This window comes from Equus przewalskii, chromosome 9, assembly GCF_037783145.1.
Source record: "Equus przewalskii isolate Varuska chromosome 9, EquPr2, whole genome shotgun sequence".
In the NCBI taxonomy this organism is placed as follows: Eukaryota; Metazoa; Chordata; class Mammalia; order Perissodactyla; family Equidae; genus Equus; species Equus przewalskii.
The window spans coordinates 19,277,406-19,304,077 of NC_091839.1; the positions used below are offsets into that span (position 1 = coordinate 19,277,406).

The 26,672-nt window shown below is 57.2% G+C and overlaps 1 protein-coding gene across 11 annotated transcripts in view; it reads left to right on the forward strand.

Annotated features, from left to right (window-relative positions):
• MYH14 (myosin heavy chain 14) overlaps window positions 1-26,672 on the forward strand; it is a 101,218-nt gene that overhangs the window by 11,160 nt on the left and 63,386 nt on the right. For 2 of the 11 annotated variants that reach the window (XM_070558300.1, XM_070558305.1), the window contains exons 1-10: window positions 3,114-3,180; window positions 8,045-8,443; window positions 13,277-13,433; window positions 16,694-16,721; window positions 16,838-16,940; window positions 17,610-17,633; window positions 19,380-19,472; window positions 19,989-20,052; window positions 22,188-22,286; window positions 23,191-23,331. In XM_070558300.1, the coding sequence (XP_070414401.1) occupies window positions 8,048-8,443; window positions 13,277-13,433; window positions 16,694-16,721; window positions 16,838-16,940; window positions 17,610-17,633; window positions 19,380-19,472; window positions 19,989-20,052; window positions 22,188-22,286; window positions 23,191-23,331 (1,105 nt within the window). In that variant the 5' untranslated portion in view covers window positions 3,114-3,180; window positions 8,045-8,047. Of the gene's footprint in view, window positions 1-3,113; window positions 3,181-4,659; window positions 4,792-5,829; window positions 5,908-8,044; window positions 8,444-13,276; window positions 13,434-16,693; window positions 16,722-16,837; window positions 16,941-17,609; window positions 17,634-19,379; window positions 19,473-19,988; window positions 20,053-22,187; window positions 22,287-23,190; window positions 23,332-26,672 lie in introns of those variants that run through there. The other 9 variants (XM_070558299.1, XM_070558304.1, XM_070558298.1 and 6 more) reach the window with 6 other exon arrangements.

The following is a 26,672-nucleotide window of genomic DNA, read 5'->3' on the forward strand; positions in this document are numbered from 1 at the left end:
CCTTCAGTGATGTCACCAATTTTTCCATAGATTGAGCCCAATTAGTGATGTCTCCAGTTTAGACTCTTGGTGGGAAGGATGACATCACCAGTTGCCGGGCAGAAGTGACCCTGGATGGGGTTGATGACATCACCTGTTACCAGGCAGAAGATGGTTACAATGTGGTTGCCAGATCCTTCTTTCCTATTTGAATTTCTGTTGGGTGCCAGGCCACATTCCTCCCTCAGGGCCAGCCCGCAGGCACAGGGGATTTTGATCAGTCTGAGCCCCTGTTTTCTATCAGCCAAATGAGGGTAATGAAAGTATCCATCTCATAGGATTATTCAGAAAATCCAATGAGTTAATACATACAGAGGGCACAATGTCCAGCACACAGTCAACACTCAATAAACAGCACCTCCTGTTATCTTCAGGCTCCCATAGAGGACACTCAGGTCAGAGTCACAGGGCCCTCAGCTCTGTCTTGGTTTAAAAGTACAGACTCAGGGGGCTGGCCCCGTGGCCGAGTGGTTAAGTTCGCGTGCTCCGCTGCAGGCGGTCCAGTGTTTTGTTGGTTCGAATCCTGGGCACGGACATGGCACTGCTCATCAAATCACGCTGAGGCAGCGTCCCACATGCCACAACTAGAAGGACCCACAACGAAGAATATACAACTATGTACTGGGGGGCTTTGGGAGAAAAAGGAAAAAAATAAAATCTTTAAAAAAAAAAAAAAGTACAGACTCAGGGGTCTGACCTACTGTAGTCTGAGCACAGATCTGCCAACAGGAGCAGCCAGGAGCTGCTGGGCGTGTTGCTGGCCAGTCAAGTCGGGTAATAATGGTGCCAAGCTCACAGGGCTGGCATGAGGAGGCATTGAGATAATGACGGTCACATCCTCAGCCTGCAATCAGAGCTGAGGCATGTGAGCTGTATTATCACCGTGGATGCCCTCGGAAGGTCCTCTCCTGCCTGGAGCTCAGTCTCCCTATCTGCAAAGAGGTGGGCAGTGGCCATGGCAGCCTCAAAGCCCCTTACCCACAAGGACTCTCCTTTGCCATTGCTGAGCGAACGCGTTGGGAGTTGGGTGTTCACATTTGTGTCGGTCCTCAGCCCAACGCCAGCTCTCTCCTCCCATCTCTGTTTCCCGTCTCTTACCTCTCAACCTTCCCCTTTCCCTTTTTCTGGCTTCTTTCCCTCGTTCTAGACTTTCTCTCCCTCTCTCTCTCTCTCCTGCATGCTATCAGAAGGCTGTTGGGAGGGCAATAAATAACAACAGTAATAATAATCATTATTTGTTTATTTAGCGTTTTCCTGATGTCAGGACGGCACTAAGCTCTTTGCGGGCATTACCTCATTTAATTCACACAGTACACGGACTTGTTACTATTGATTCAACACACACTTATTGAGTGCCTACTGTGTGCCAGGCCCTGAGGATCCAGCACTGAACAAAACAAAGGTTATTCCCATCATGGGACTTACATTCAAGTAGGGAGACACACAGTAAACAGATAAACAAATGAATGCACACTACTGGTGCTATGAAGAGGAACAAAGCAGGGTCATAGAAGAGGGAGTGATGAGGGGAACTGTTTTATATAGAATGGTCAGGAAGGGTTGCCTGGAGGAGGTGACATTGGAGCAGATCCAACGATGGCAGAGGGAGACTACCTCTTCCTCCCTGGGGGAAGAGCATTCCTGGTGGAGTGAACGTCAGATGCAATGCCCTGAGGCAGGACCACGCCTGGGGAGTGTTTGAGGAATTGAGAAACAGCCAGAAGGCCAGTGTGGCTGGAGCTGAATGAAGCGGAGATGGGTGGGAGACGAGATCAGAGAGGGCACGGAGGCCACATGGTGCAGGGCCTTGTGGGCCACGAGGACTTGCGCTTTTAGTCTGAGATGGAGCCACGAAAAATTCTGGGAAGAGCAGGAGCGTGGTCTGAATAGAATTTGACAGGCTCCCATTGGCAGTGGACTGTGTGTGTGTGTTGGGCGAGGACGAGGGTGGAGGCAGAGAGACCGTCATCCCCATTTTACAGATGCAGAAATAAATGGAACCTCAAAAAAGGCTGGCAACTGCCCACGCTCACACAGCTGTGGAGCAGCAGAGCCGCGTGGGCAGGCGGGGTAGGGCTTGATTCATGTGCAGCCCCCCAACTCCACCCCTACCCCCAGCCGCTGGAGCCTCAGAGTACACCTACAAAAGGGGGATATAGCTCCAAGAGCAATGGTGCAGGGCTCACCAGCAACAGGCTGGCTTCAGACGTGCACACCACGTTGGGGTCGCGTGCAGCCTTTGCTTTGTGACCTTGGGAAGTTGCCTGGCTCCCCTGAGCCTGTTTGCCCATCTGTAAATTGGGAAGCATTAACCAACGTTTGGGTGTAGCATGGTGGTTAAGAACACACATTCCGGAGTCCCATTTGAGGCAGGGCCCGAGTCCTTGCTCTGCCATTTGCCAGCTCTGGGACTTTCGGCAATTAACACCCTCTTCCTAAGCTTCGGTTTACCTCATCTGGAAGATGAAGATCTTAATAGCACCCATTCCAAGCGCGTATCGTAAGGATCGAATGAGATCATGCAGGTGAAGCGCTTAGCACAGCTCCTGGCATACACCAGGCACTCAATCAATGATCCTCGTTATTACGGACAGTGTCGCCCACACCTCCCCGGTGGGTGAGAGGCTGGGAGAGTGCCTGGTACGCGGTCGGCGTGCGACAAAAGTGAATTCTCTCTCCCTTCTCTCCTGCCCGCCGGCTCCCGGGGGACCCAGGCATTCCGGCCTCCAGCCGCCCCCCCACGCCGGTCCTCAACAAAGGCCCCCATTCATGCCTCGGGCACAAAGCGGCCCATTCACCCGAGTCCCTTGGGCCTCCCGCCCCCCGGCTGCCCCCCGCGCCTCGCCATTGGTCGCACAGGCTGCCCGTCAGGCCTGGGGTCCCGCCCACGGCCGCGCGGCCGGGCTCCGAGCCCCAGCGCGGTTCTTTTCCCACGGCTGGCACTCTCCGCCAACTTCTGATTGGCCCCGCCCGCCAGCCGCTCCTCTTGATTGGCGGGCTCGTCCCCCCGGTGGGCGGGGCCGTGGCTTGCCGCAGAGGGCGCCGATTGGCCCCTGCGGCGCTCGTGTGGGCGGGGCGTTCCCGGCGGGCCCGCCCCTCGTTCTCCCCCAGGCCGAAGCCTCGGGACGGCCCTGGAAGCCGGTGAGCGCCGGGGGGCCTGGTGCCCGCGGGAGGCGGCGGAGCGGGACGGGGCCCGGGGCGGCTGGAGCCTGGGGGCCGCGATCGAGGCCCCGGGGGTCCGGCGCGGGCGGGGGGGGAGGGGCGATGACTCGGACTCTCACCTTGGGCGCCGCCGAACGGCGGCGGGGGGGCGGGGCGGGGCGTCTACACTCGCTCAACTCGAGTTCCTACTGTGTGCGAGGCCGGGTCGGGGTCTTCACGGGCGTCCTCGGGTGTGTTCCGCAGAAAGGGAAACTGAGGCTCGCTATGGGACCTTGGACGCTTTAATACCTGAGTCATCGCCTTCGATCCCCGGCCCCTAGATGACAGTGTCTCTGTTCTCACGTGTCAAAATTGCGGATCAGAGACAGGGGTCGGGACTGGCAGAGGCGGCGGGGCGGGCAAAGACATAATGGAGCGCCCATGGTGTACTCGGGCGCTTTTATTTTTATAACTAAATAGTTTCCTTTAATTCTATTAACTGGAAGTGGGTTATAGGGTACCCATTATACAGGGAGAGAAAAACAGGCTGGAGAGAGGCGGTGACAGCAAGGGGACCGCGTTGAGAATAACACTTCGGAGACCAACTGTGTGCTGGGTCCCTTAAACTTACGCCTTGGTCCCCCAGGGAAGGCTGTGGGCCCGATGGCCTAGGTGGGGAAGCAAGTTCAAGAGAGTTACCAACTGGGAGGAGGAAACTGACATCTGTGAGGACCTGCTACTCATTGTCCCCAAGCCCCGTCGTTAGAATGACAGAAAACAGTCTGGGCTTGAATCCCAGCTCCCGCTCTTGCTGAGTCTGTGACCTTGAGCACGTTACTCTGCCTCTCCCTGCCTCAGTTTGCCCATCGGAGAAACGGAGGTGCTCAGTGACCCCATCTCATTGGTTGCTGAGATCAATCTATGAGTTAAAAGTCGGGGGCTGTTCTAAGAGCAGAAAACAGCCGGCACATAGTAGGTGTGCTTACCACTAATTAGTCCTCATTTCCCCATGAGGAGACTGAAGCTCACGAGGCCAGGATAACATTGCCTCATCTTCTTTAAGTACTCTGAGCATCCTCTGTGGATTGTGTTGTCCCATTTCCAGGGTTGGGGAAACTGAGGCCCAACCGGACTAAATGATGCAGTGAGGCATTGCTTGTTTAAGCACCGCGCTGGGCACTTTCGCCCACATCGTTGTATTTATTTCATTGGTTGCAGTTCACAGAGAGGAAGGGTGAGGCCCAGAAAGCTTGAGCGGGATTCGAACCCCGGAGTCCTCAGCCCTCTCCGCCGAGGGTCCTTGACTTTTGCCCGCCAGAAGGAGGAGGGGCCCCTGGCGCTGCTGCCGCCACCGCCGCCCACCTGGCAACAAGCTCATCCCCGCCTCCCCCCATCCCCCTGTCGAGAGCCCTGCAGCTCCAGGACCCGCCCCCTTCCCAGGCCCGGCAGGTGCTGGGTGACATCAGAGCCCGGCTCCCTCCCGGTGACGCCACGTGGCCCCACCCCCGCGCTGGACCGCGGAGGTGGCCGCACCTGAGAGCTCGGAAGCAACCGGGGATTCCCGTGCCCCCTCCCCATCTCCCCGCTTCCCGAACCGGCCGGCGCCCCCAGGTAGCCCCGAGGATCCGCGGGTTGAGGGGGCGGCGACAGGGCACTTGGGTCTCGGGGAGATAGAGATTGGGCGCTCAGATTCCTGGGTCCGAGGAGGGGGGTTGGGGGCTCAGGAGTCCCGGGTCTGAGTCAGGACGGCGCTGGGAGCCTCGACTTCTAGGTCTCGAGGGAGGAAGGCTCTGAGGCCGGGACTCTGGGTCTGGGAGGCCGGATTCCTGGGTCTGAGGGAGGAGGGGGCAGCTGGGGACATGGACTCCTGTGTCTGGGGGAAGAGGGGACTGGGAGCCTGGACTCCGGCGTCTGAGGGAGGAGGGGCTGGGGTCTGGACCCCTGGGTCTGAGGGAGGAGGGCTGGGGGCCTGGACTCCTGGGTCTGAGGGAGGAGGGGCTGGGGGCTGCACTCCTGGGTCTGAGGGAGGAGGGGCTGGGAGCTGCACTCCTGGGTCTGAGGGAGGTGAGGTTGGGGGCCTGGACTTCTGGGTCTGAAGGAGGAGGGGCTGGGGGCTGCACTCCCGGGTCTGAGGGAGGAGGGGCTGGGGGCTGCACTCCTGGGTCTGAGGGAGGAGGGACTGGGGCCTGGACCCCTGGGTCTGAGGGAGGAGGGGCTGGGGCCTGGACCCCTGGGTCTGAGGGAGGAGGGGCTGGGGGCCTGGACTCCTGGGTCTGAGGGAGGAGGGGCTGGGGCCTGGAGGCCCGGGTCTGAGGGAGGAGGGGCTGGGGGCCCCCTCCCCACTCCTGGGTGCTAGGGAGGAGAGGCTGGGGCCCAGATTTCCTGATCTGTGGGCCCAGGGGACTCCTGGATCCCAGCTTTCCACTGAGGTCAAGGCTGGATGCCAGGGGCCCCAACCCCTGCCCCAAGGCCAGATTCCTGGCTCCTGTCCCTTTTCCAGCCCAGCAGCCTCCGCCCCTCCCAGGCAGGTGCTTTCACCTGCCCTGGTGACAGTAATGAGCCCTGGCAGAGGCCTTCCTGCTGGGGAGGGAGGGCGGGGCAGCCGCAGGGGCCCAGCCGTGTGCAGCCAGGCCCACAGCCCCGCAGGCCCCACCCCATCAGCACTGTGGTCAGTCCTCCGAATCTGGATCTCCCAGGCATCCTCCCCACCAGCCCGGCCGGAGTGAGGTGGGGGCGCGTGGACTCCTGGCTCTAGGGAGGGGACGCACAGGGCTGGGTGATTGCAAAAACTCCCAAGCTCTTCCTGGTCAAAGGCCATGGGCTGGAGAGGAAGTGGGTGGGGTGAGGGTGGGGGTAAAGTCCCCAGGACACAGCTTGGCTCTGGGTGGATCAGGGCCTCACGGGAGGCCTGGGGGCAGCCTGGGCAGTCTGGGGCCTGGGAGGTGGAGAAACCCCGTTCGCTGGTGGGAGAACCTGCTGTTGGAGTGCAGGGGCCCAGGGTTGGAGGCTGGAGCATTGCTGGGGGGCCGGGACTGCTGGTGCTGGGGCACGTGACAAGTGGGTCTGCGGAGAGGTGGGACGTGTGGCCTGGGGCCGCGTTTCCGGGCGGGAGAGGCTGAGGGACAGACAAGAGCCTGGGGGGACCTGATCTGGGGATGCCTCGAGAGGAGCTGGGCATCTGGAGGGACTTCTCCAGGGGCGTGGTGGAGGTGGAGGGCCAGGAGGGCAGAGGTGGGCAGTGATGGGGTCGAGGCAGGGCCCCATCTGATGCATCTCTGCGTCCCCAGACTCACTCCGGGCAGAGCCTGGCACCTGAGTGGCCTCAGGGAAAGTTGAGTGGATGGAGGAGTGAATGAATGAATGAGGCCGGTCTCCCCATTATAGGGAGAAAGGGACCCATGTTGCGGGGTAGGAAGGCGCTATTAACTGAGAGATGAGATTCGAGTCTGTTCTGCAGGCGTCGGGGAGGCCAGAGGTGGGCAGGAAACCTGAGTGACAGAAGTCAGATTGACATCCTCCAAGACTCACATCTAAGAGATCAGGTCTCATCATGACCCAGTCTGGCCCCCTTTGTCCCAAGTCTTACCTCACCTACCCCTCTCTCCCCTTCCATCACTTGGCTCCAGCCACACTGGCCTCTCAATGTCACAGACATACAAGCACACACACTGGCCTGTCAATGTCACAGACATATAAGCACACTCTGCCCCAGGGCCTTTGCACTGGCTCTTCTCCCAGCCTGGAATGCGTTCTCTCCTCACATTCCTCATGGCTCGCTCCCTTCATGTCCCTCAGGTCCTTATTCACATGCCATATCAGAGAGGCCTTCACTGGCCACCCCAATTAAGACTTCAACACTCCTCAACCCTCATACCCTCTGTTCCCTGGTTTCCTTTTCTCCTTGGCATTTATCACCAGTTAACAGACTATATAATTTACTTATGTATCTTTTTATCTGTCTCCTGGGATTAGAGCAGAGCTGTCTAATAGAAACAGAATGCAAGCCAAATGTGTAATTGAAGGTTTTCTAGGGGCGCACTAAAGATTTTTAAAAAGTAAAAAGGACCCTGTGACATTAATCTTAATGATATATTTTATTTAACCCAATAGATCCAAAATATTATCGTTGCCATAGGTCATCAAATATAAAAAATACGGAGGAACCTTTTATTGTCCTCACTCTTTGAGGTCTGGTGTGCATCTCATACTTAGAACCCCATTTCGGTTTGGATGCTCCCATTTCAGGGGCCCAGGAGCCACGTGGGGCTATTGCTATTTAAATTTAATTAAAATTGAAGACAATGGCCCGGGGTTTCCTGGTTCGGATCCTGGGTGTGGACGTGGCACCGCTTGGCAAAAGCCATGCTGTGGTAGGTGTCCCACCTATAAAGTAGAGGAACATGGGCACGGATGTGAGCTCAGGGCCAGTCTTCCTCAGCAAAAAGAGGAGGATTGGTGGCCATAGTTAGCTCAGGGCTAATCTTCCTCAAGAAATAAAAAAAAAAAATTGAAGACAATGAAAATTTCAGTTCCTTGGTGGCACTTGCCACATTTCAAGGGCCCGGGAGCCACATGGGGTGGTTGGTGGCTCCTGCACTGGATAATGCGCAGGTCTAGAATGTAAAGCGAGGGTCTTTTGTCTTTTTTCTGGCGTGTTCTTTGCTGTGTGGCCAATGCCTTGAGCAGCGCCCGACGCACAGCCTGGCTCGTTAAGGAATTATTAAATGGATGGATGGATGGATGAAGGAATGGATGGAGAGGTCTGCGGACCCATTGGTGGAGAAAGGCCGTGGGGACCACCTTGGGGGGGGGGTTCGGGTGGGATGGCGCCCCCCTGACCTCCCCCCTCCTCTCCCCCCTGCAGACCATGGCAGCAGTGACCGTGTCGGTGGCCGGGCGGAAGGCGCCCCCCCAGCCGGGCCCGGTGCCCGAGGCGGCGCAGCCTTACCTGTTCGCGCCCCGCGCGTCCAGCGTGGGGGGCCCTGGCGCGGCCCCGCAGGTGGAGTGGACGGCGCGCCGCCTGGTGTGGGTGCCCTCGGAGCTGCACGGGTTCGAGGCCGCGGCGCTGCGCGATGAGGGCGAGGAGGAGGCGGAGGTGGAGCTGGCGGAGAGCGGCCGGCGGCTGCGGCTGCCCCGGGACCAGATCCAGCGCATGAACCCCCCCAAGTTCAGCAAGGCCGAGGACATGGCCGAGCTCACGTGCCTCAACGAGGCCTCGGTGCTGCACAACCTTCGCGAGCGCTACTACTCCGGCCTCATCTACGTGAGTGGCCCCCGCCCCCGGGAGGGGTGGCCCGGGGTAGGGTGGCTGGGGGAGTGGGGGGTCAGCACCCCGCCTTGAGTTATCGTGAGGCTGCTGAGCATCTTGAGCCCACGTCGGGTGACTGTTCCTACACTTAGTTGCCAAATAGAAATTACTGGATCATCAGGCGTGCCCTGAGACCCCATTGGGGGTGTCCTGTTCTATTATTTCCCTAAAGTGTAAAAAATTCTGAATTCTCACCTAGAACGCATCCGGAGGGTTTTGAGAAAGGGCTGTGCGTCTGTAATGATAATTAATGAGAACCACTGACGGTGAAAAACTGCGTTCCAGGCATGGTGCTAAATAACTCCCATCTATTAATTCATTTCTTCTCACCTTACTCGACGTAGAGTCTGTTAGCATCCCATTCTATCTAAAAGGAAACTGAGGCCCAGAGATTTAGGAGCAATAAAAACTAATATTAATTGGGGCCGGCCCGCTGGCTTAGTGGTTAAGTTCGCACGCTCTGCTTCCACAGCCTGGGGGTCACAGATTCAGATTCCCCCCGGGTGGACCTAGCACCATTCCTCAAGCCATGCTGTGGCGGCGTCCCACATAAAATAGAGGAAGATTGGCACAGATGTGAGCTCAGGGCCAATTTTCCTCACCAGGAAAAAAAAAACCTAACATTAATTAAACATGTACTAGGCACTTTAAAATATATTGTCTCCATACATTTTCACAATTATAAAGCCTTTTGTCCCCGTTGCACAGATAGAGAAACTGAGGCACAGAAAGTTCAAGTTCCTTGACCAAGCTCACCCAGTTGGACAAGGCCCACCCGGGTAGTGTGGCTCCACGCTCCACCCTTTTGCTGTGGTGCCTCTTAAGATTAAGACAGGATTGACGATGGTGAGGTTGACTATGGTCGTCTAATCTCTGTTAAGCATTTAATGTCTCTCATGTTATTTAATTTTTACAGCAAACAGATGATGTAAGGCAGCAGTTCTTAACCCTGCCTTCCTGTTAGAATCACTCAGGGAATTTTTCAAAAATACCAAGACCTGAGCCGCACCCCAGCCCATTTAAATCAGGCTCTCTGGGTGTGTGACGTGGGCGTTGGTATTTTTAATAAGCTTCCCGGGTGGTTCTCATGGGCAGGCAAAGCGTTGTTAAGAGCCAACAGGATTAGAGAGATCGGCAAGGAATGTCGACACTAATAATGAAAAATAATAATAATGGTGGCTGTCAAATATTTATTAAGCACTTAGAATAGCCGGGGCCTGTTATCATCACCTGATGCCCAGGAATGTTAAGTGACTTGGGTCCCACATCACACAGGCGTGAAGGAGTCGTGCTGGGCTGTGAACCCGGGCAGCTGGCCGCAGAGTCACGCTCCAGACACCAGCTTAGAGGGCTGGGGTCTCACAGCCTTGTGGTCCCACAGGGAAAATCATAAAACACATAGGTAAAAGGAAAAATGCTGGTTTTATATTTTTTTGAAAAGACAAAACTTTAAGGAGGGTAATGAGAGAATCCTTAAATAAATGATGAGATCTAGCAAAAAATAAATTTGCCGCAATATCCACCCTGTTGAGGGTCACCAAGCACAAGATTAGGATATTTTTATGAATTCTGACTCCTTTTTGGGAAGGAGGAGACCAAGGCTCTGAGAGGGCCAGTGGCTGGCTCAGGGACCCTCAGCTGGGGGTGGTGGATGTGGGATACGAGTCGAGGGCTGTCTGACCCTGGATGGGGTTGGCACCTTCTCTGGGCTGTGCTGGCCCCTCTGATTGGTCACTTGCCTTTGCAAGCCTTGAGAAAGAGGCCTCTGCCCAAGCCACTCCCCCGGATCTCACCAAAAGCAGAGAGATCAGAGGGACATCCAAAATGTTAAGCACCTTTTGCCTTTTTTTTTTTGCTGAGGAAGATTGGCCCTGAGCTAACATCTGTGCCAGTCTTCCTCTATTTTGTATATGGGATGCTGCCACAGTGTGGCTGATCAGTGGTGTAGGTCAATGCTTGGGATCTGAACCCGAGAACCTGGGCCGCCAAAGCAGAGCATGCCAAACTTAACCACTAGGCCACAGGGCCAGCCCCCGCGTTTTGCCTTTTAATAAACACTCTGAACTTTCACACCTTGTAAGGTATCTACTCTCATCCCCATCCTGCTGGTGGGGAAACTGAGCCTCAGAGTGGGCCCAGGACTTGGACTAAGCCCCACAGTTGGAGCCAGCTCAGCCAGGATTTGAACCCAGGCCGTCTGACTCCAGACCCCACATCCCATCCCTGGCCCTGGAAAGATTATTGGGAAAGTTCAGGGGGAAAAAACGGTGAGGCCTTAGGCAAGGCCAGGGCCCAGGAGCCAGAGAATGGGGGCCTGAGAAACGGAAGTGAGACGGAAGATTCCGGAAGTCCAGACGGGAGGCGAATTGGACTTTCATCATGATCAGTAGCACTTGGTGAGTGCCTGCGTTCTCCGTCGGGCGCTGTTCTAGACTTCTCTCCGATGTGATCCTGTCGGCCTCTTGCTCCCGGTCAGGCAGTGAGGTGGGGAATCTCGCGGCCTCTTCCTGCGGCGTAGAGGGGAGAAGCCCCCGGCCCGGCAGTAAACAGCTGGCATATTAGCGTGCACAGTGGCCCGGGGCCCCTGCTGAGCCTTGTGCTTGCAACACAGACTTGGGGCTGGTCCCCAGCAGCCCTGCATGGAAGCCGTGTTCCTGTGCCCGTTTGATGAGAAAATAAGACCCAAAAAGCTTAAGACACTTGCTCGACCCGCCCAGCTCGAAGACGTTGGAGGCGCGACTCCAGCTGCACCCTGCTTGTCTTCTGGCCTTTGCTTCATGAATGTTTGTTGACCGGCCAACTGGTGATGAGGAAGACCGTGTTGCCAGTGGAAAGCGGTCATCTGGGGCTTCGGAAACCCAGTTTCTGCCTCTTATAGGCTCTTCGGCCTTGGGTCGTGCAGGGTCTTGGTCCCCTCGCTGAGATGCTTGGGGCAGGAAGGGACCCATGGGGGCACTCAGGATCCCCTCTGCTCCTGGATGGTGGGCGTTCAAAGCCCCATTTTCCAGGGCTGGAAACTGAGGCTGGGAGAGGGTGAGTCCCTTGCAAGCTCGAAACCCAGGATGACGTGGCTTCGAAGTCTGGGGAGCTCTTAGGGCCCGGGTGGGGGCGGGTTACGAGAGTCTCGGGACCTTGGGATGCATTTACGGGCCCCGCCTTGGGCTGGCTGGGTTTTATTCATTATCTCCCTTAATCCCCGCGGCCTGGGTAACGAGGTGGGGAGTGTCGTTCCGGTTTCCCAAGGAGGAAACCGAGACTGTGGGGACAGTCGCCGGGCTGAGGAGAGGTGGAGGCGGGAGGTGGACCCGGTGGGACCCGAGGGCTGGGGCGGCCCCCCCAGACCCTCCCTTGGGTTCCCCCAGCCGTGTCCCGGAGACTCGGGGTGTCCCTGACCCTCTCTGGGTGCACGAGCCTCTGCCCTTTGTCCCCGGGCCTTGGCAGCCGGCTCAGGTTGCCATCCCGGGTGTCGCCCTGGTGACAGGTGTGGCAGGAGGAGGGGGCTGGCGTGGGGAGGGGGTTCCTCCGCCAGCAGCGGGGCCCGGGCGCCAGCAGCCATGAGGTACCTGCCCGGGGAATGTGGCCTGGCCGCCCCGCCCGCCCTCACAGAGCCTGGAGCTCCCGGGAGCGGCTGTTCCAGGAGGGGAGGGCGGGTACCCCGCAAACCGGTTGTTCTGCTCCGGGCCACCCACCCACCCACCCACCCGCCTGGCCGCCTTAAAAGGTTGGCCCCTGGGAGCCAGCGGCTGCGGCGGTGGCCACGCCCGGCTGTGCTGTCTGGGAGCTCAGCGCTCCAGCTCCTAGACAACAAGTAACCAGCTAACCAGCTAACGAGCTAAATAGCTGACTAGCTGGCTGAGAGCTAACTGGTTTACTAGTTAACTTCCTAAGCCCCTAAGCAGCTGACTCTCTGGCTAGTTGAGCTGGCTGATTCCGGCTGGCTTAGAGAGTTAGCTCTCTGGGTTGGTTTAACTAGTTGACCCGCCAGCTCTCTAGCTGTCTCACTGCCTTTCCGTGTCCTGAGCATGTCTCGTCCACCTGCTGTGCCCCGTGAGCTGGCACAGGTCACAGTTTAGTTACAGGGGCCCGAACCTAGGCCCCACGGGGTGGGGGTGGGGTGTGGACCAATTCGGGGAGTTCGTGAACTTGGATGCAAAAAAAAAAATAAGGGACGTCTTGATGTCCACGCACCTGGAACCTGAAACGTGGCCTCTCCCGCCATCCAAGGGTCCCCTCAGCGACGGCGGGGGAGGCAGGACCCGCGAGTCTGTCATCGGTAGAAACACAGACATGTTCCTGTCACTGCCGATACTGCGAGCACCTTTCTGGGGATTTTCTGTGCGTGTTCAAACAAATACACAAAAATGTCTATTTCCAACCCTTCCACCACGACAGCCCTCTCCTGCTCTCTTTTCACCTGATGACGTTTAGGACGGGGTCCCGCGTCTGTGCCCTGAGACCCGAGTGGGCACCCATCGCAGGAACACGCCTCTAGGCCATTTCCAGTCTTTGTCCATTATTTTGCTGGAACGCATAAGCTTGCACGTGGTCAGGGTGAACCCTCTCCTTGCAGCACCTTCGTGCAATTTGGAAAGATTTTTTGTCCCCACTGTCAGCCTTAAAATATCTGTAATAAACGATCAAATCTACATTGTCACGGTGTGAATGGCAACCCCTTTGATAGATGTCCTTGGGCAGTGTGCAACCTGCCCAGCCGGACATGGCAGTCCCGTGCTGCCCTCTGGGCCACAGGTGGGCAGCTCAGGCGCTCTCCCTTCTTGCCCGCTGCAGACGTACTCCGGCCTTTTCTGTGTGGTCATCAATCCATACAAGCAGCTCCCCATCTACACGGAGGCCATCGTGGAGATGTACCGGGGCAAGAAGCGGCACGAAGTGCCACCGCACGTGTACGCGGTGACCGAGGGGGCCTACCGAAGCATGCTCCAGGGTGAGTGTGGGGCTGGGGCTGCTGGGGCGGGGGCGCCCTTCCATGGGGGCCGGACTGGGGGCCAGGATTGATGCCACGTCAAGGAGTTTGGACTCTGTGAGGCTTCTCTCGGGGGACAGGAGGGGACACGAATGGAGGGCCGGGTGGGCCGGACTCAGGCCTGTCAGACGGGCCCATTTCTTTCTATCTCAGTGTCCACCCTTCTCTCAAGTATCATTAGGAGCCAGTTGGTGCCAGGATTCTGCAGAAATTTCTCTACAGATAGTAATGTTGTTGATATGATCTCCATTGTCGGGGGGGAATGGTAGCCCTTTAAAAGATACACAGTATGGGGTTGCTGGGTACGGCTGGGCAGGTTGTACACTGCACAAGGATGTCCATCAAGAGGGCTGCCCTTCACCCCATGACAAGGTCGATCGGTCCTAGCAAAATGACATAATTCACAAGTGATACACGTAATGCACTCAGTATATATTTATTCCATGTCATCTAGTTTAATAAATATTTTGTATATATTAAAATACATATTAAATATTTTAAAGTTTTTATCTTCCTATCCTATGATGTATAATAGTGTGCCGCAGTGTATTTATGTTGTACATATTATACTTAGGTCATTTAACGGATGCTATATTTCTTTTTCTTTCTTTTTTTTTGGTGAGGAAGATTGGCCCTGAGCTAACATCTGTTGCCAATCTTCCTTTTTTTTTCTCCCCAAAGCCCCAGTGCATAGTTGTATATCCTAGTTGTAGGTTGTTCTAGTTCTTCTATGTGGGCCGCCGCCTCAGCATGGCTTGATGAGTGGTGCTAGGTCTGTACCCAGGATCTGAACCAGTGAACCCTGGGCTGCCAAAGTGGAGGGCGAGAACGTAACCGCTGGGCCCTGGGCCGGCCCATCAGCCGTGATTATAGACTCGTTGTTACGTCTCAGGAGTAACCGTACAATAACGTCGGGGGAGCGCCAGGCACTTTTCACGGATTAACACATTTAACCCTGCAGCAACCCTGTGAAGTGGGTGTGCCCATTATTCCTGGTTTCCAGATGGGGAAACTGAGGCACAGAGCAGTCCAGTTGCTGCCCACTGGTGGGTGGGTGGCAGAGGTGGGTTTAGAACCCAGGGCCCCTGAGCGCTGCCTCCCTGTAGGTAACACTGTGTATCCTGTCCTCCCCCTGGGCCGGATGAGCAAGTTTTGACGTGGCCCCCCTGGGTTCTAACAGCCCGTGCCGACTCAGCCTCTTGCATTCTGTGTGGCCCTGGGAAAGCAGCTGTCCCTTTCTGAGCTTCTGTTTCCTCACCTCATCATCAAATGGAGACGATAAACCTCAACTGAGCACATTCATTCAACAAACTTCAATTTGAGCGCCTACTATGTGCCGCCTCGTGCTGCGTGTGTGAGATTCAAAGACACGAGCGAGATCCTGGACCCCAGGGCTCAGCCCCGGATGCAAAGCAGCCCACAAAACCAAATTATACACTCGCTAGGATATGAAAACCTTTTGAACATTCTGTCTGACTTCTGACTACAGCCCTGCGAGGTAGGGGCTATTTCGAGCCTCATTTTTCAGATGGGGAAACTGAGGCACAGAGCACCTCAGAGACTGGCCCGAGGTCACACAGCAAGACCTTGAACCTACATCCGTCTGGCTGCCAAACCAGGCTGCTAACTCTGACATCCTGTTGAATGTACCCTCTCTCTCCGACTTAAAACCACCCAGGGGCCCCCGCCCCGCTTAACCACCATCCATCCCTTTAATTATGACCTCCGAACCCATCTGCCCTCTCCAGCTCCCTCCCCCGGCCTCCCTGGCCTCCTTTCTCCAACATCTCCAACTCCGTCCCACCGCAGGGCCTTTGCACTGGCTGTGCCTCTGCCTGGAACTGGTGCGTTAGGGCTGAACTGAAACGCCGCCTCTTCTGAGAAGCCCTCCTGGCCTTCCACTCCTCCCCTCAGTCCCTTCTTGTTACTTGACACCAGGGTTTCTCAATCCTGGCTCTGTGGACATTTGGGGCTGGATGACTCTTTGTCGTGGGGGCCATCCTGTGCATTGTGGGAGGTTGAGCAGCATCCCTGGGCTCTACCACTGGACGCTGGTAGGACCCCTGCCCCGATGGTGACTATCAACAATGTCTCTAGGTGTTGCCAACTGTCAGATCATCTTCCGTTTAGTGTGTGTCTTTTTTTTTTTGGTGAGGAAGATTGGCCCTGAGCTAACATCCGTGCCCATCTTCCTCTATTTTGTATTGGCTTGATGAGCACTGTACAGGCCCGCCCCCAGGATCCAAACCCGTGAACCCGGGCCGCGAAAGCGGAGTGCCGAACTTAACTGCTACACCACCGGACCGGCCCCCTGGTTTATAAGCTTTTTGTCCCTCAGACGCTCCATGAGGGAGGGGACCTTGCAGCGCCCACGGTCCTTGGCGCCTGGCACTTAATAGTCGGTCAGTGTGCATTTGTTGAAGGGTTGTGTCTGGCCCAGGGCGAGCGCAGGGGGAGGTGGCGGGGACCGAGCTGTGCTCTCTGCCCTCGAGTTGGGCACATGACCCACCAACGGGCCACCAGTCACCTCACTACCGCCTTGTGGCCTGTTTTATGTCTGAGGCTGAGACCCTGGGGCCAGGATCTCGCTCTTGTGTCTTTGAGGGCACCCAGCCCGAGGGGGCACCCAGCGGGGGCTCACGTGGAAGTTGGTTGAATGAACTCCATTCTGTTTAGTTGGAGTTTATTGTCTCCATTTGACAGGTGAGGAAACGGAAGCTCAGAGAGGCACAGCTGCTTTCCCAGGGCCACACAGCAGGCATGAGGCTGAGTCCGAGTGGAGTATTAGAATCCGGGAGGGTCACACATCAAAACTCAAGCTTGGGGGCTGGCCCCGTGGCCGAGTGGTTGAGTTCACGTGCTCTGCTTCAGCAGCCTGGGATTCACCGGTTCGGACCCTGGGTGTGGACATGGCACTGCTCATCAAGCCATGCTGAGGCAGCGTCCCACATAGAACTAGAAGGACTTACAACCAGGATATACAGCTGTGTGCTGGGGCTTTGGGGAGAAAAAAAGAAAAAAGAGGAAGATTGGCAACAGATGTTAGCTCAGGGCCAATCTTCCTCACCAAAAATAAATAAAAGCATACCTTTAAAAAAAAAAAAAGCAAGCTTTTCTTTACCTCTTGGGAATGACTTTGAAAAGTGGGCAGCCAGCGTAAGGGGCCAGGGTCCTGCTGGAGAAACCCTCCCAGGTGACACGTCCCCCTCTGTTCCCTACAGATCGTGAGGATCAGTCTATTCTCTGCACGTGAGTAATCCAGAGGGACTTCCTGGAGGAGGCGGGGGTGCCGGCTGGGCGTGGCTCTGCTTGGAATGGGTGGGGCTTACCTGGCACCCCTTTTGCTTCCCGTTGTCCCCCCACAGTGGGGAGTCTGGGGCCGGGAAGACGGAAAACACCAAGAAGGTCATCCAGTACCTGGCCCACGTGGCCTCGTCCCCCAAGGGCAGGAAGGAGCCAGGCGTTCCGGTGAGTGACCTGCCCCGGGACGTGCTGTGGACGCTGCCACCAGCACTGTCCCCTCCAGCTCTGGCTCTGCTTCCCCCCAGAATCCCCTAGCCCCCAACCTCCCATGGAGGGCCACAGTTGGGGGCCTTCTCCTGGCTGCCCATGCCACCTGTGCACCTACTACACGCCTGACATAGCGCTGGGAGCAGAGGCAGGGCGGACGCAGAAACGCGAGGGCCAGTTCTTGGTCTTGTTGGCCCTGGGAACCCTGCCTGGCACATAGTGGGTGCTTCCATTCCTGAGCACCCACTATGTGCCGGGCCTGGTTTGGGTACCTGCGGTGCGCAGGTTTGCTTTCTAAGTGAGCGTTTATATAGGGCCAGGCCCTCGGCTCACATGCACCTGACACTCTAGCGAGGTTGGTGTTGTTTCCCGCCTTAAAGATGAGAAACTGAATGTGTGGCAGGGGGAGTGGGTAGTCAGAGGTCACACCCCCAGAAAGGGCTCGAGTGGGTTCAAACCTGCGCGATGTGGTCCCACCAGGCCACCCCGCTCCACCCGCCCAGTTGCCCCAGCCCCTCGCATCTCCCCGTGCCCCGCCCCCACTGAGCCCGCCGGTTCACCTGTGTGTCTGTCCACGTTCCATGTGCTGTGTCCTGGTCCATGTCTCGTGTCCCGTGACTTCCTCAGGCCTCCGTCAGCTCCGTGTCTTATGTGAGTAGCTGGGAATCACCTCAAAGCATGCCGCCTGGGTCACCCCATCCCACGGTCTTCCTGGCAGACAGGGCCTGAGGCACCTACTATGTGCCTGCGGGGCCCCGCCCTGTCATTTAATGCCACCCTACTGTGTGCACATGGGGCCCCCACTGCTGTGTATGGCAGTCCTAATGCGTGCAACCAGGGCCCATGCTGCCATTTGCTGCAGTCCTACTGTGCGTGTGCAGCTGCACACTGCTGTTTCTGTCAGCCCTACTGTGTGAGTGCAGACTCTGTGGGCCCAGATACCAATAAGAAACAACCCAGAGACTGTTTATTGCTGATCTGCTCAGTGTGCGTAGACGGGGCGCACAGACACCAGGAATTCACACAACCCGGAGACCCACACAGCCATTTGTTGCAGGCCTACTGGGTACACCCAGCTCAGGCTAGTCTCTGCCGGCGTACGGGGAATTTAAAGAAATCGTGGGCGCCCTTGGGAGCCTGGCTCGAAAGGGGATTCCTGCTCACTGAGGACCCATGATGCGTTGGGCTCCTTGCTGGGCGTTGAGGGATAAAGACGGATTCGCTGAATGGATGATGTGAGCAACTGAATTACACGCTTTTGGGGCTCCTGGCTTGGTTGGGGAAGAGAGGGCGTTCATTGACCGCCTCCTGTTAACGAGAAAGGCAGATCTCCATCCGTCTCTGCTCAGAGTAAAAGCCTTCTCATTCTTGCTGCTTCACGGGGTGCAATGAGGGGGGTGGTAGGAACCGGTCCCTCAGACGCTCGCCTTCCAGCCTATGAGCGCCACGAGAGCCCGATCCTGTCTGTCCTATTGGCTGCTGCTTTCTAACACCGAGGACGATCTCTGGCACATAGTAGCCACTCACTGCACAGTTTTTCAATGAGTGGACGGCTTAGCTAGGAACATAAACAAATGTATCGAGGTCTCCTATGTGCCAAGCCACACGCCCTTCTTTGCATACGTTTGTTCACTTGACAAAGCCATTTGCTTAGCTGAGATTGTTTCGTTGTAACATATGCAAGATGTAGCGTGACAGAAGACACATGGGCTGACATTTATTGAGCACCTACCATGTGCCTGGTTCGGCCGCCAGCGTGGCTGTAGGGAAGTTCGGAGTAAGATCCCTACTCGCGGATCAGCCTGGTTGAGGAAGGAAACCAGCATTTCTTGAGCGCCCACTGTGTGCCAGGCAGTTTGAAACACTTTACATAGAAAATATAGATTTTTTTCCTTAATTAAAATTCCACAAGTAATACATAAGTGTGTAGTCACTGTAATATCAACAAAAAAATCAGAAAAAGTGAAATTCTTCTTTCCTCCTTTCAGTCCCCCTTTCTTGGAATGGCTTACACTGTTGACAGTTTGGTGTGTATCCTTGTAGACTTTCTCCAAATGTTTACGAACATGTACATATACCTGTAGAAATGGGAGTCTCGTTTTGTGGTGTTTTTTTCTTGATTTATTTTTTATTAATGGGATCCCTTTGTGGGTATTGTTCTGCAACTCGTCTTTTTCGTTTTGTTTTGTTTGCACTCAACAATGTATCTTAGAGATGTTTCCTTGTTCCCTTCACAATAGACTGAAGGGCAAGACCCGGATGTGAATGTGGGGAAGAGGGCACACACGCAGACACACAAAGACTCCTCACACACAGACACTCAGTCAGCTGCAACACAGGCCCCTGAGCCAGGCCAGCCCCGCCCCGTCTCACTGATGTGCCGTCTCCCACCCCCAGGGTGAGCTGGAGCGGCAGCTTCTCCAGGCCAACCCTGTCCTGGAGGCCTTCGGCAACGCCAAGACCGTGAAGAACGACAACTCCTCCCGATTCGTGAGTGACAGCGACACGGGGTGGGGGGGCAGAGGGGGTGAGGGCAAGATGTGTGGACCTGCTGAGGGAGGAGGGGCTGGGGGCCTGGACTCCTGGGTCTGAGGGAGGAGGGGCTGGGGGCCTGGACTCCTGGGTCTGAGGGAGGAGGGGCTGGGGGCCTGGACTCCTGGGTCTGAGGGAGGAGGGGCTGGGGGCCTGGACCCCTGGGTCTGAGGGAGGAGGGGCTGGGGGCCTGGACTCCTGGGTCTGAGGGAGGAGGGGCTGGGGCTGGACTCCTGGGTCTGAGGGAGGAGGGGCTGGGGCTGGACTCCTGGGTCTGAGGGAGGAGGGGCTGGGACCAGCGTCCTGAGGAAAGGAGTCCTAGGAGCCTGGCCCTTGGGTTCCCCAGGGAGCCCTCTGGGACCTTTTGCCTGGGGGGGTTCAGGCGGACAAGGAGAGTGGAGGGCAGGCCTGGCCCTGGGAGGGATGGGGGTGGGGGTGCTCTTCCCCCTCAGCTGAAACCCCACCTCCCTCCAGGGCAAGTTCATCCGCATCAACTTCGACGTCGCCGGGTACATCGTGGGCGCCAACATCGAGACCTGTATCCTTTATGCCTTGGAGGGTCCTGAGGGGCAGCGAGGGGTGACGGGGAAGCAGGTGGCCATTGGCATCTCACTGCTTATGGGAAATAGGAGTCCACACACGCAGGGCGACCTGGCTCCCTGCTGCTCAGACACTGCCTCAGCTTCCCTCTCTGCAGACGGGGAAGGATTGTGGAACCTTGGCCCGGTGGTTGGACTTAGGACGGTTGGAGGACAATGGGAGTCCAGTGCTCAGCTCGGCACCCGCCACGTCGTAAGCACTGGAGGTCGAGCTGCTGTTATTAGAAACGAATGACCGACGTAGATGAGCCATGTCCCCTCACTGTGAATGTCGCGGATTAACAACCACTCGTGTGATGTTAGCGCCATGGAGAGTGAGCCACGTCCCACTTCCGGGGGCGTCTGATAAACTCACTGCCCTCCGAGATCTAGGGGGAGGTTGGAAGCGGCGTGTGGGGAGGGTTTGGGTCTGAGGCCTTTGGGGACGAGGAACTGGGGTCCCACTGCTTCCTCGGGCGCACGACCTCTAGTCTCCTGGAGCCACCCGCTCCTGCTGCCCACAGTTCCTGCCGCCCGTTGCTCCCCCACATCGAGCTCCTGCTTCCACGGTTTTGAGACCTCACGGCTCTTCCTGCCCCAATCCATCCTGCCTCCTCCAAACCCGAGCTTCCTGCAGCCTCTTTTCTTTTCTTTTTTTTTCCTGAAGAAGATTAGCCCTGAGCTAACATCTGCTGTCAAGCCTCCTCTTTTTGTTGAGGAAGACTGGTCCTGAGCTAACATCCATGCCCATCTTCCTCTACTTTACATGTGGGACGCCTACCACAGCATGGCGTGCCAAGCAGTGCCATGTCCATACCCAGGATCCGAACGGGTGAACCCCGGGCCACCGAAGTGGAATGTGCGAACTTAACTGCTGTGCCCCCGGGCCGGGCCCCTGCAGCCTCTTTTTATCTTTGCATCGTCTTCTCAGCCTGCTGGCCGTGCCGACTTTCTCCCGTCCGCACGGCAGCCGAGGCTGCCCCCCGACCCGGGCCAGCTCGCTGGCCCAGCTGTCTCTGCCTCAGGGCCTGTGACCAGCCTGTGGGCTGATGCTCACGGGGCAGGTGCCACCCCCGGGCCAATCAGCTGCGTCCGGAGACGCCTCCCTGCCTTGTCTCCCCTCCTCCCCTCTGTGACCCGGCCAGGCACGTGCTGTTCCTATCCCCTTGAACAGGAGGGGAAACCGAGGCTCGGGGCTGTCGCCACCCTGGGTGGCACAGGTCGTGTGCTTCCCCCAACCCACCCTGCCTGTGGGACCCTCTCCCTGGGTCCTCCCCATGTCACTCGAGCAGGTTGGTGACCCAGGACTTCCCGTCCTCGGACCTCGGTTTGTGGCCGATCTTGGCTGATCTGCGTGACGACTGTCATGCAAAATACGTACTTGGGGGCCGGCTCCACGGCCGACTGGTTAAGTTTGCACGCTCCACTTCAGCAGCCCAGGGTTTGGATCCTGGGTGCCAACGTGACACTGCTCATCAAGCCATGCTGTAGTGGCATCCCGCATGGAGGAAATAGAGGAATAGAATGACCTACAACTAGGATATACAGCCATGTGCTGGGGCTTTGGGGGTAAAAAAGAGGAAGATTGGCAACCAATGTTAGCTCAGGGCCAATCTTCCTCACCAAAAAAAAAAAAAAAAAAAGCCAAAATACGTGCCTGGTGGTCCATGAGGGTGGGGCGTGGAGGGGTAGACGAGTTGTCATGCGTTTTATTTGACTCTAAGGTGCCTTGCTGCTTTTCAGTGTGTAAACTCGCCACCGACTTTCCTCAAAGGGAGGGGCTGAGGGTGACAATGGAGGAGATGCCCTTACCTGTGGTTAACGACGCCCCAGGTGCCACTCTGGGTGTTTGACACGTAGTAACTCCTCTCCTCCGCCAGCAACTCACTGATGGGTGTTATTATCAGCCCATTGAACAGATGAGGAAACTGAGGCACAAGTGCTTAAGTGACATGCCCAGGGCCACTTGTCCAGTTAGTGTCAAGGCCGTGAACAACGCCACTGCCTCATGGGGCAGCAGGGGGCCGGCCGGGGTCCAGGGGGCCGGGTGGGGTCCCCTCCCTGCCCTGTAGCACCTTGACTCGCCTCCACCCAGACCTGCTGGAGAAGTCGCGGGCCATCCGCCAGGCCAAGGACGAGTGCAGCTTCCACATCTTCTACCAGCTGCTGGGAGGTGCCGGGGAACAGCTCAAGGGTCAGTGCTGTGCTGCTTGAGGGGAGTGGGTGGGCTTCTCTGGGCCCCTGCAAAGGAGGCCGTGGGAGGCACTAATCTTTACCCAGCACCTGCTTCATGTCAGGCTTCTGCTGGGTGGTGGAGTCTGTCGCCTCCTGGATCCCACTGTTCCTGATTCCCACCACCTTGTGACTCTTGCCAAACAGAGAATCCCGGTTTCCTGCATCCCGCTCACACCGGCTGCGTGGCCAGGCGGCTCCGCGCTCGCTTCTCTTCCAACTCCAGGGCTCCCACTTGCCCCGGGGGTGCTCGGCCTCCGCTCCAGCTTTGCCTCGGCTCCCGCGGCCTCGGGGGTCCCGGTGGTCCTGGTCCCTGTGGCTTCTTGGCACCTGGTGCCTCGCAGTCCCGCTTCCCTCCGTCTCCTGCGGCCCCCGGTTCCTGCCTGAGGTCCCTCCTGTCACCCGCTCCACGTGCCCCCTGCCCTCTGTCCACGGATGGCCCTGCGGCTGCCTCTCGTTCCCGCTCCTTCTGCCTCCTGGCCCGCCTCCCCCAGACTCTCGCTCCTGGTGGCTTCCGAGCCCACGTGCCCTCTGCCGCTGGCCCCTGCTGTCCCCTGGCTTCTGCTCACTCGGGCCCCCATGACCCTGCTGCTTCTGCCCGCCCCGGGCCTCTCCGTGACTCGAGAATCTCGATGGAAGGAGGGGAGACGAGAGGCCTTGAGCGTGCTGAGCACCGAGTCCCTGCCCACCCGGCCCTTCCCACCAAACCCATGAGGAGACGATCCTCACGATTTGACAGAAGAAGAGACCGAGGGCCCCAGTGGCGAAGTGACTTGTCCTGGGGTGGCCGTCGACGAGGCCGTGACCTGAGTCTGGCCCCATGATAGCTCGCCCTTGACCTCGGCCTCCGCCCCTTGCCCCTGCAGCCGACCTCCTCCTGGAGCCGTGTTCCCACTACCGCTTCCTGACCAATGGGCCGTCCTCCTCCCCCGGCCAGGAGCGGGAGCTCTTCCAGGAGACGCTGGAGTCCCTGCGGGTCCTGGGATTCACCCACGAGGAAATCACCTGTGAGTGACCCCCGAGCCCCCTGGGAGGGGCAGCGGTGGCACCGCCCGGGCGGGTGGGGGAACTGGCCCTTCGTTCCTCGGTTTATCTGCTCACGCATTTATTGAGCACTTACTGTGTGCGGGCGGTGGAGCCATGGCAGGGGATGAGCCTGACAGACGTCCCTGCCTTGGGGAGACTGGCTAAACAAGAACCGCGATCCGGATAAATCAGGAATTCTGTGGTCTATGAGGAGGCAATGAGTGCCGGGGAGGAAAAAAAAAAAAGAGGGAATGGAGGAGGGAGGGGGGAGCAGCTTTAAAAAGGGGATCAGGAAGGGTCCCCTGAGACGGTGATGTTTGATGGAGGAGCTGAGGGAGTGAGCGCTGGTGCTATTGGGAAGAGTGTTCTAGGCAGGGGGAACAGCCTGTGCAAAGGCCCTGAGGCAGGAAACGTGTGGCATGTTGGAGGAATTGAAACTTCTTGACGGCGTTCGGTCTAGTGTGAGTGACCCAGGGGAGTGAGGAGATAGAGATGGAACTGCAGAGGCAGGCGGGGCCTCAAACGCCAGTCTCAGGGGCTGAGACTTTGTCCTGGGGGCACTGGGGAGCCCTGGGAGAGCTGGGAGGAGGGGAGGGACATCTCTGGGCCACGTGGAGGATGGACTGGAGGCCGGGAGGAGGCTGAGGTGAGGGTGCGGGGAAGACCCTGCCCTTGACCCCTGGTCTGCCCTGCTTGGTCGGGGCTAGACGGCCGTGGGGTGCAATCCTCCCCGTGTTCTCAGCTTTGCGCCCCACCTTTTCCATCAAACAGCGTGTTCTGACGATGGCTCAGTTGCGGGAGTGTATTTCTGTGCTGGGGCTGCCGTATCTGAGCACCCCAGACCCACTGCCTTCAATGGCAGACTCGGATGGGCTCCCCGTTCTGGAGGCCACAAGTTGGGGCTCGAGGTGTCGGCGGGGTTGGTTCCTCCTGGGAGAGTCTGTTCCCCCCACCGCCATAGCTGCCGGTGGTTTCCTGGCGATCTTTGGCGTTCCTTGGCTTGTGGGAGCATCGCCCCATCTCTGTTTTCATCTTCACATGGCGTGCTCCCCGTGGGTGCATCTCTGTGCAAATTCCTCCCCCCTCCCTTTTTTTTGGCTGAGGAAGATTGGCCCTGAGCTAACATCTGTTGCCAATCTTCCTCTTTTTGCTTGAGGAAGATTGTCCCTGAGCTAACGTCTGTGCCGATCTTCCTCTATTTTATGTGGGATGCTGCCACAGCGTGGCTTGATGAGCAGTGCTAGGTCCACGCTCAGGATCTGAACCTGCAAACCCCAGGCTGCCAAAGCAGAGTGCACAAACTTAACCACTCGGCCACCGGGCTGGCCCCAAATTCCCCCTTTTTATAAGGACTCCCGTCATATTGCCTCAGGGCCACCCTACACCAGTACGACCCCATCCGAACTTAAATAATTACATCTGCAATGACCCGACACCCAAATGAGGTCACATTCTGAGGGGTCCTGGGGGTTAGGACTTCAAGGGATCATTTTGGGCGGGTGGGGGGGTGGGGGCCACGATTCGGCCCATGACAAGGACACGTCAGTGGACCCTCACCTTTTTGGTGGCTTCCTGACATTTCACGTTTTGCATGAATATGATTCTTTTTACCCATTTTGCAGAGAAAAGACCTGGTTTGCAGGCTGGGCGGGCCGGGCTCGCCGGGTCCCTGGTGCTGAGGGCGCCCGGGAGCTCTCGATGGCTCTGGGGCTGAGTCGGGACGGCTGCGACCCGCTGCCCCCTTGGCTGCCACCTCGCCGGCCCGCTCGGTGCGTTGACACGGGGTCCCCGGCCTCCCCCCGCCGGGTCGGCCAACCTCGGTTGTGTAACTCGAGCCTCCGCTCTGTGCCCTGGGCAGCTGGCAGGCGCGTGGAGATGCCGGCCCCTCCGGTCCCGCCTGGCCTCCTGACATGGGTCACCTCGAGTGACCCTCCCGGCCCAGGCCGCTGTTCCGATGTCTGCCATTCCGAGAGGAAAATGTTGAAACAACGTCCGCGAGGAGTGACAGCATCGGAATGTGGCCGAAGGTCGCAAGCGGATGCAAACCTCCCAGCCCCCTCCCCGAGCCCTCATTTCCCCTGTTAAGCTTCTGGCGTCGCCTTCCAGAAATATTTGAGACATGTCAGAAATGACCCACATTATTTATTTTTTTTACAAAAAGAGGCGTTCTCCGGGCCCCGGGCTGACAGTCAGCCGTCCTGGGGATAAAAATGTTAAGCTGTTTCTCTGTGGATTTAACGGTTGCTCCAGGGCCCCACCTCCCCAACCTTCCTCCCAGGAGCACCCCAGACGCAGCAGCTGACGGATGACGACCCCTCGCATGTCAGGCCCCACGTTCTGGCCCGGGAGGGCACGGGGCTCACATTCCCAAGTCATCACCGCCATGTTAGGGTGCGCTGTCCCCGACTTGTCCCAGAGGACGGTTTATTTTGGTAATCATTCTGTATGGGTGAACTTTGGTCTTTTTTGTGTCTGCGTAGGTTTCATTGTTTAGATGAACTATGTTTTATTTTTGGTGAGGAAGATTGGCCCTGAGCCAACATCTGTTGCCAATCTTCCTCTTTTTGCTTGAGGAAGATTGTTGCTGAGTTAACACCTATACCAAACTTCCTTTATTTTATGTGGGATGTCACCACAGCATGGCTTGATGAGCGGTGCTAGGTCCTCACCCAGGATCCGAACCTACAAACCCCAGGCCTCTGAAACAGAGTGCACGAACTTAACCAGTATGCCACCAGGCCGGCCCCTGAACTATGATCCTTGTAACCAATCCCTGTCCCTTGCAGACAGACCTTTAGGGTGACTGCGTCCCATTGCTATTGCAAACCCCCCCTCCCCCAAATGGTGCCATGGATATCCTTGTGAGTCAGTTTTGTGCTCCTGTGGGAACAGACTGCAGGGTCAATTCTTAGAAACGAAATGCTGGGTCTAAGCCGAGGGGCAGTGTTCGTTTTTATCCGGCTTTAACAAAAATTTAACAGCTCTATTGAGATAGAATTCACATACCACACTATTCACCTATTCAACATGTCCCAGCCGGTGGCTTTAGCACATTCACAGACTCGCGCATCCATCTCCACAGTCCCTTTTAGGACGTTGGTGGTCACTCCAGAAGGTTGCTTGCTCCCCTTTGCCCGCCAGCCCCTGACCACCGCTTATCTGCTCCCTGTGTCTGGATTTGCCTGTCCCAGACCTTTCATATGAGTGGCCTCATGCGACAGGTCGCCCTTGGTGTCTGGCTGCTTCTGCTCAGCATGATGCTTTCAAGGTTCGTGTGTGCGCTTCATTCCTTTTTCCTGCTCAATAATTTTGATTTTTCTCT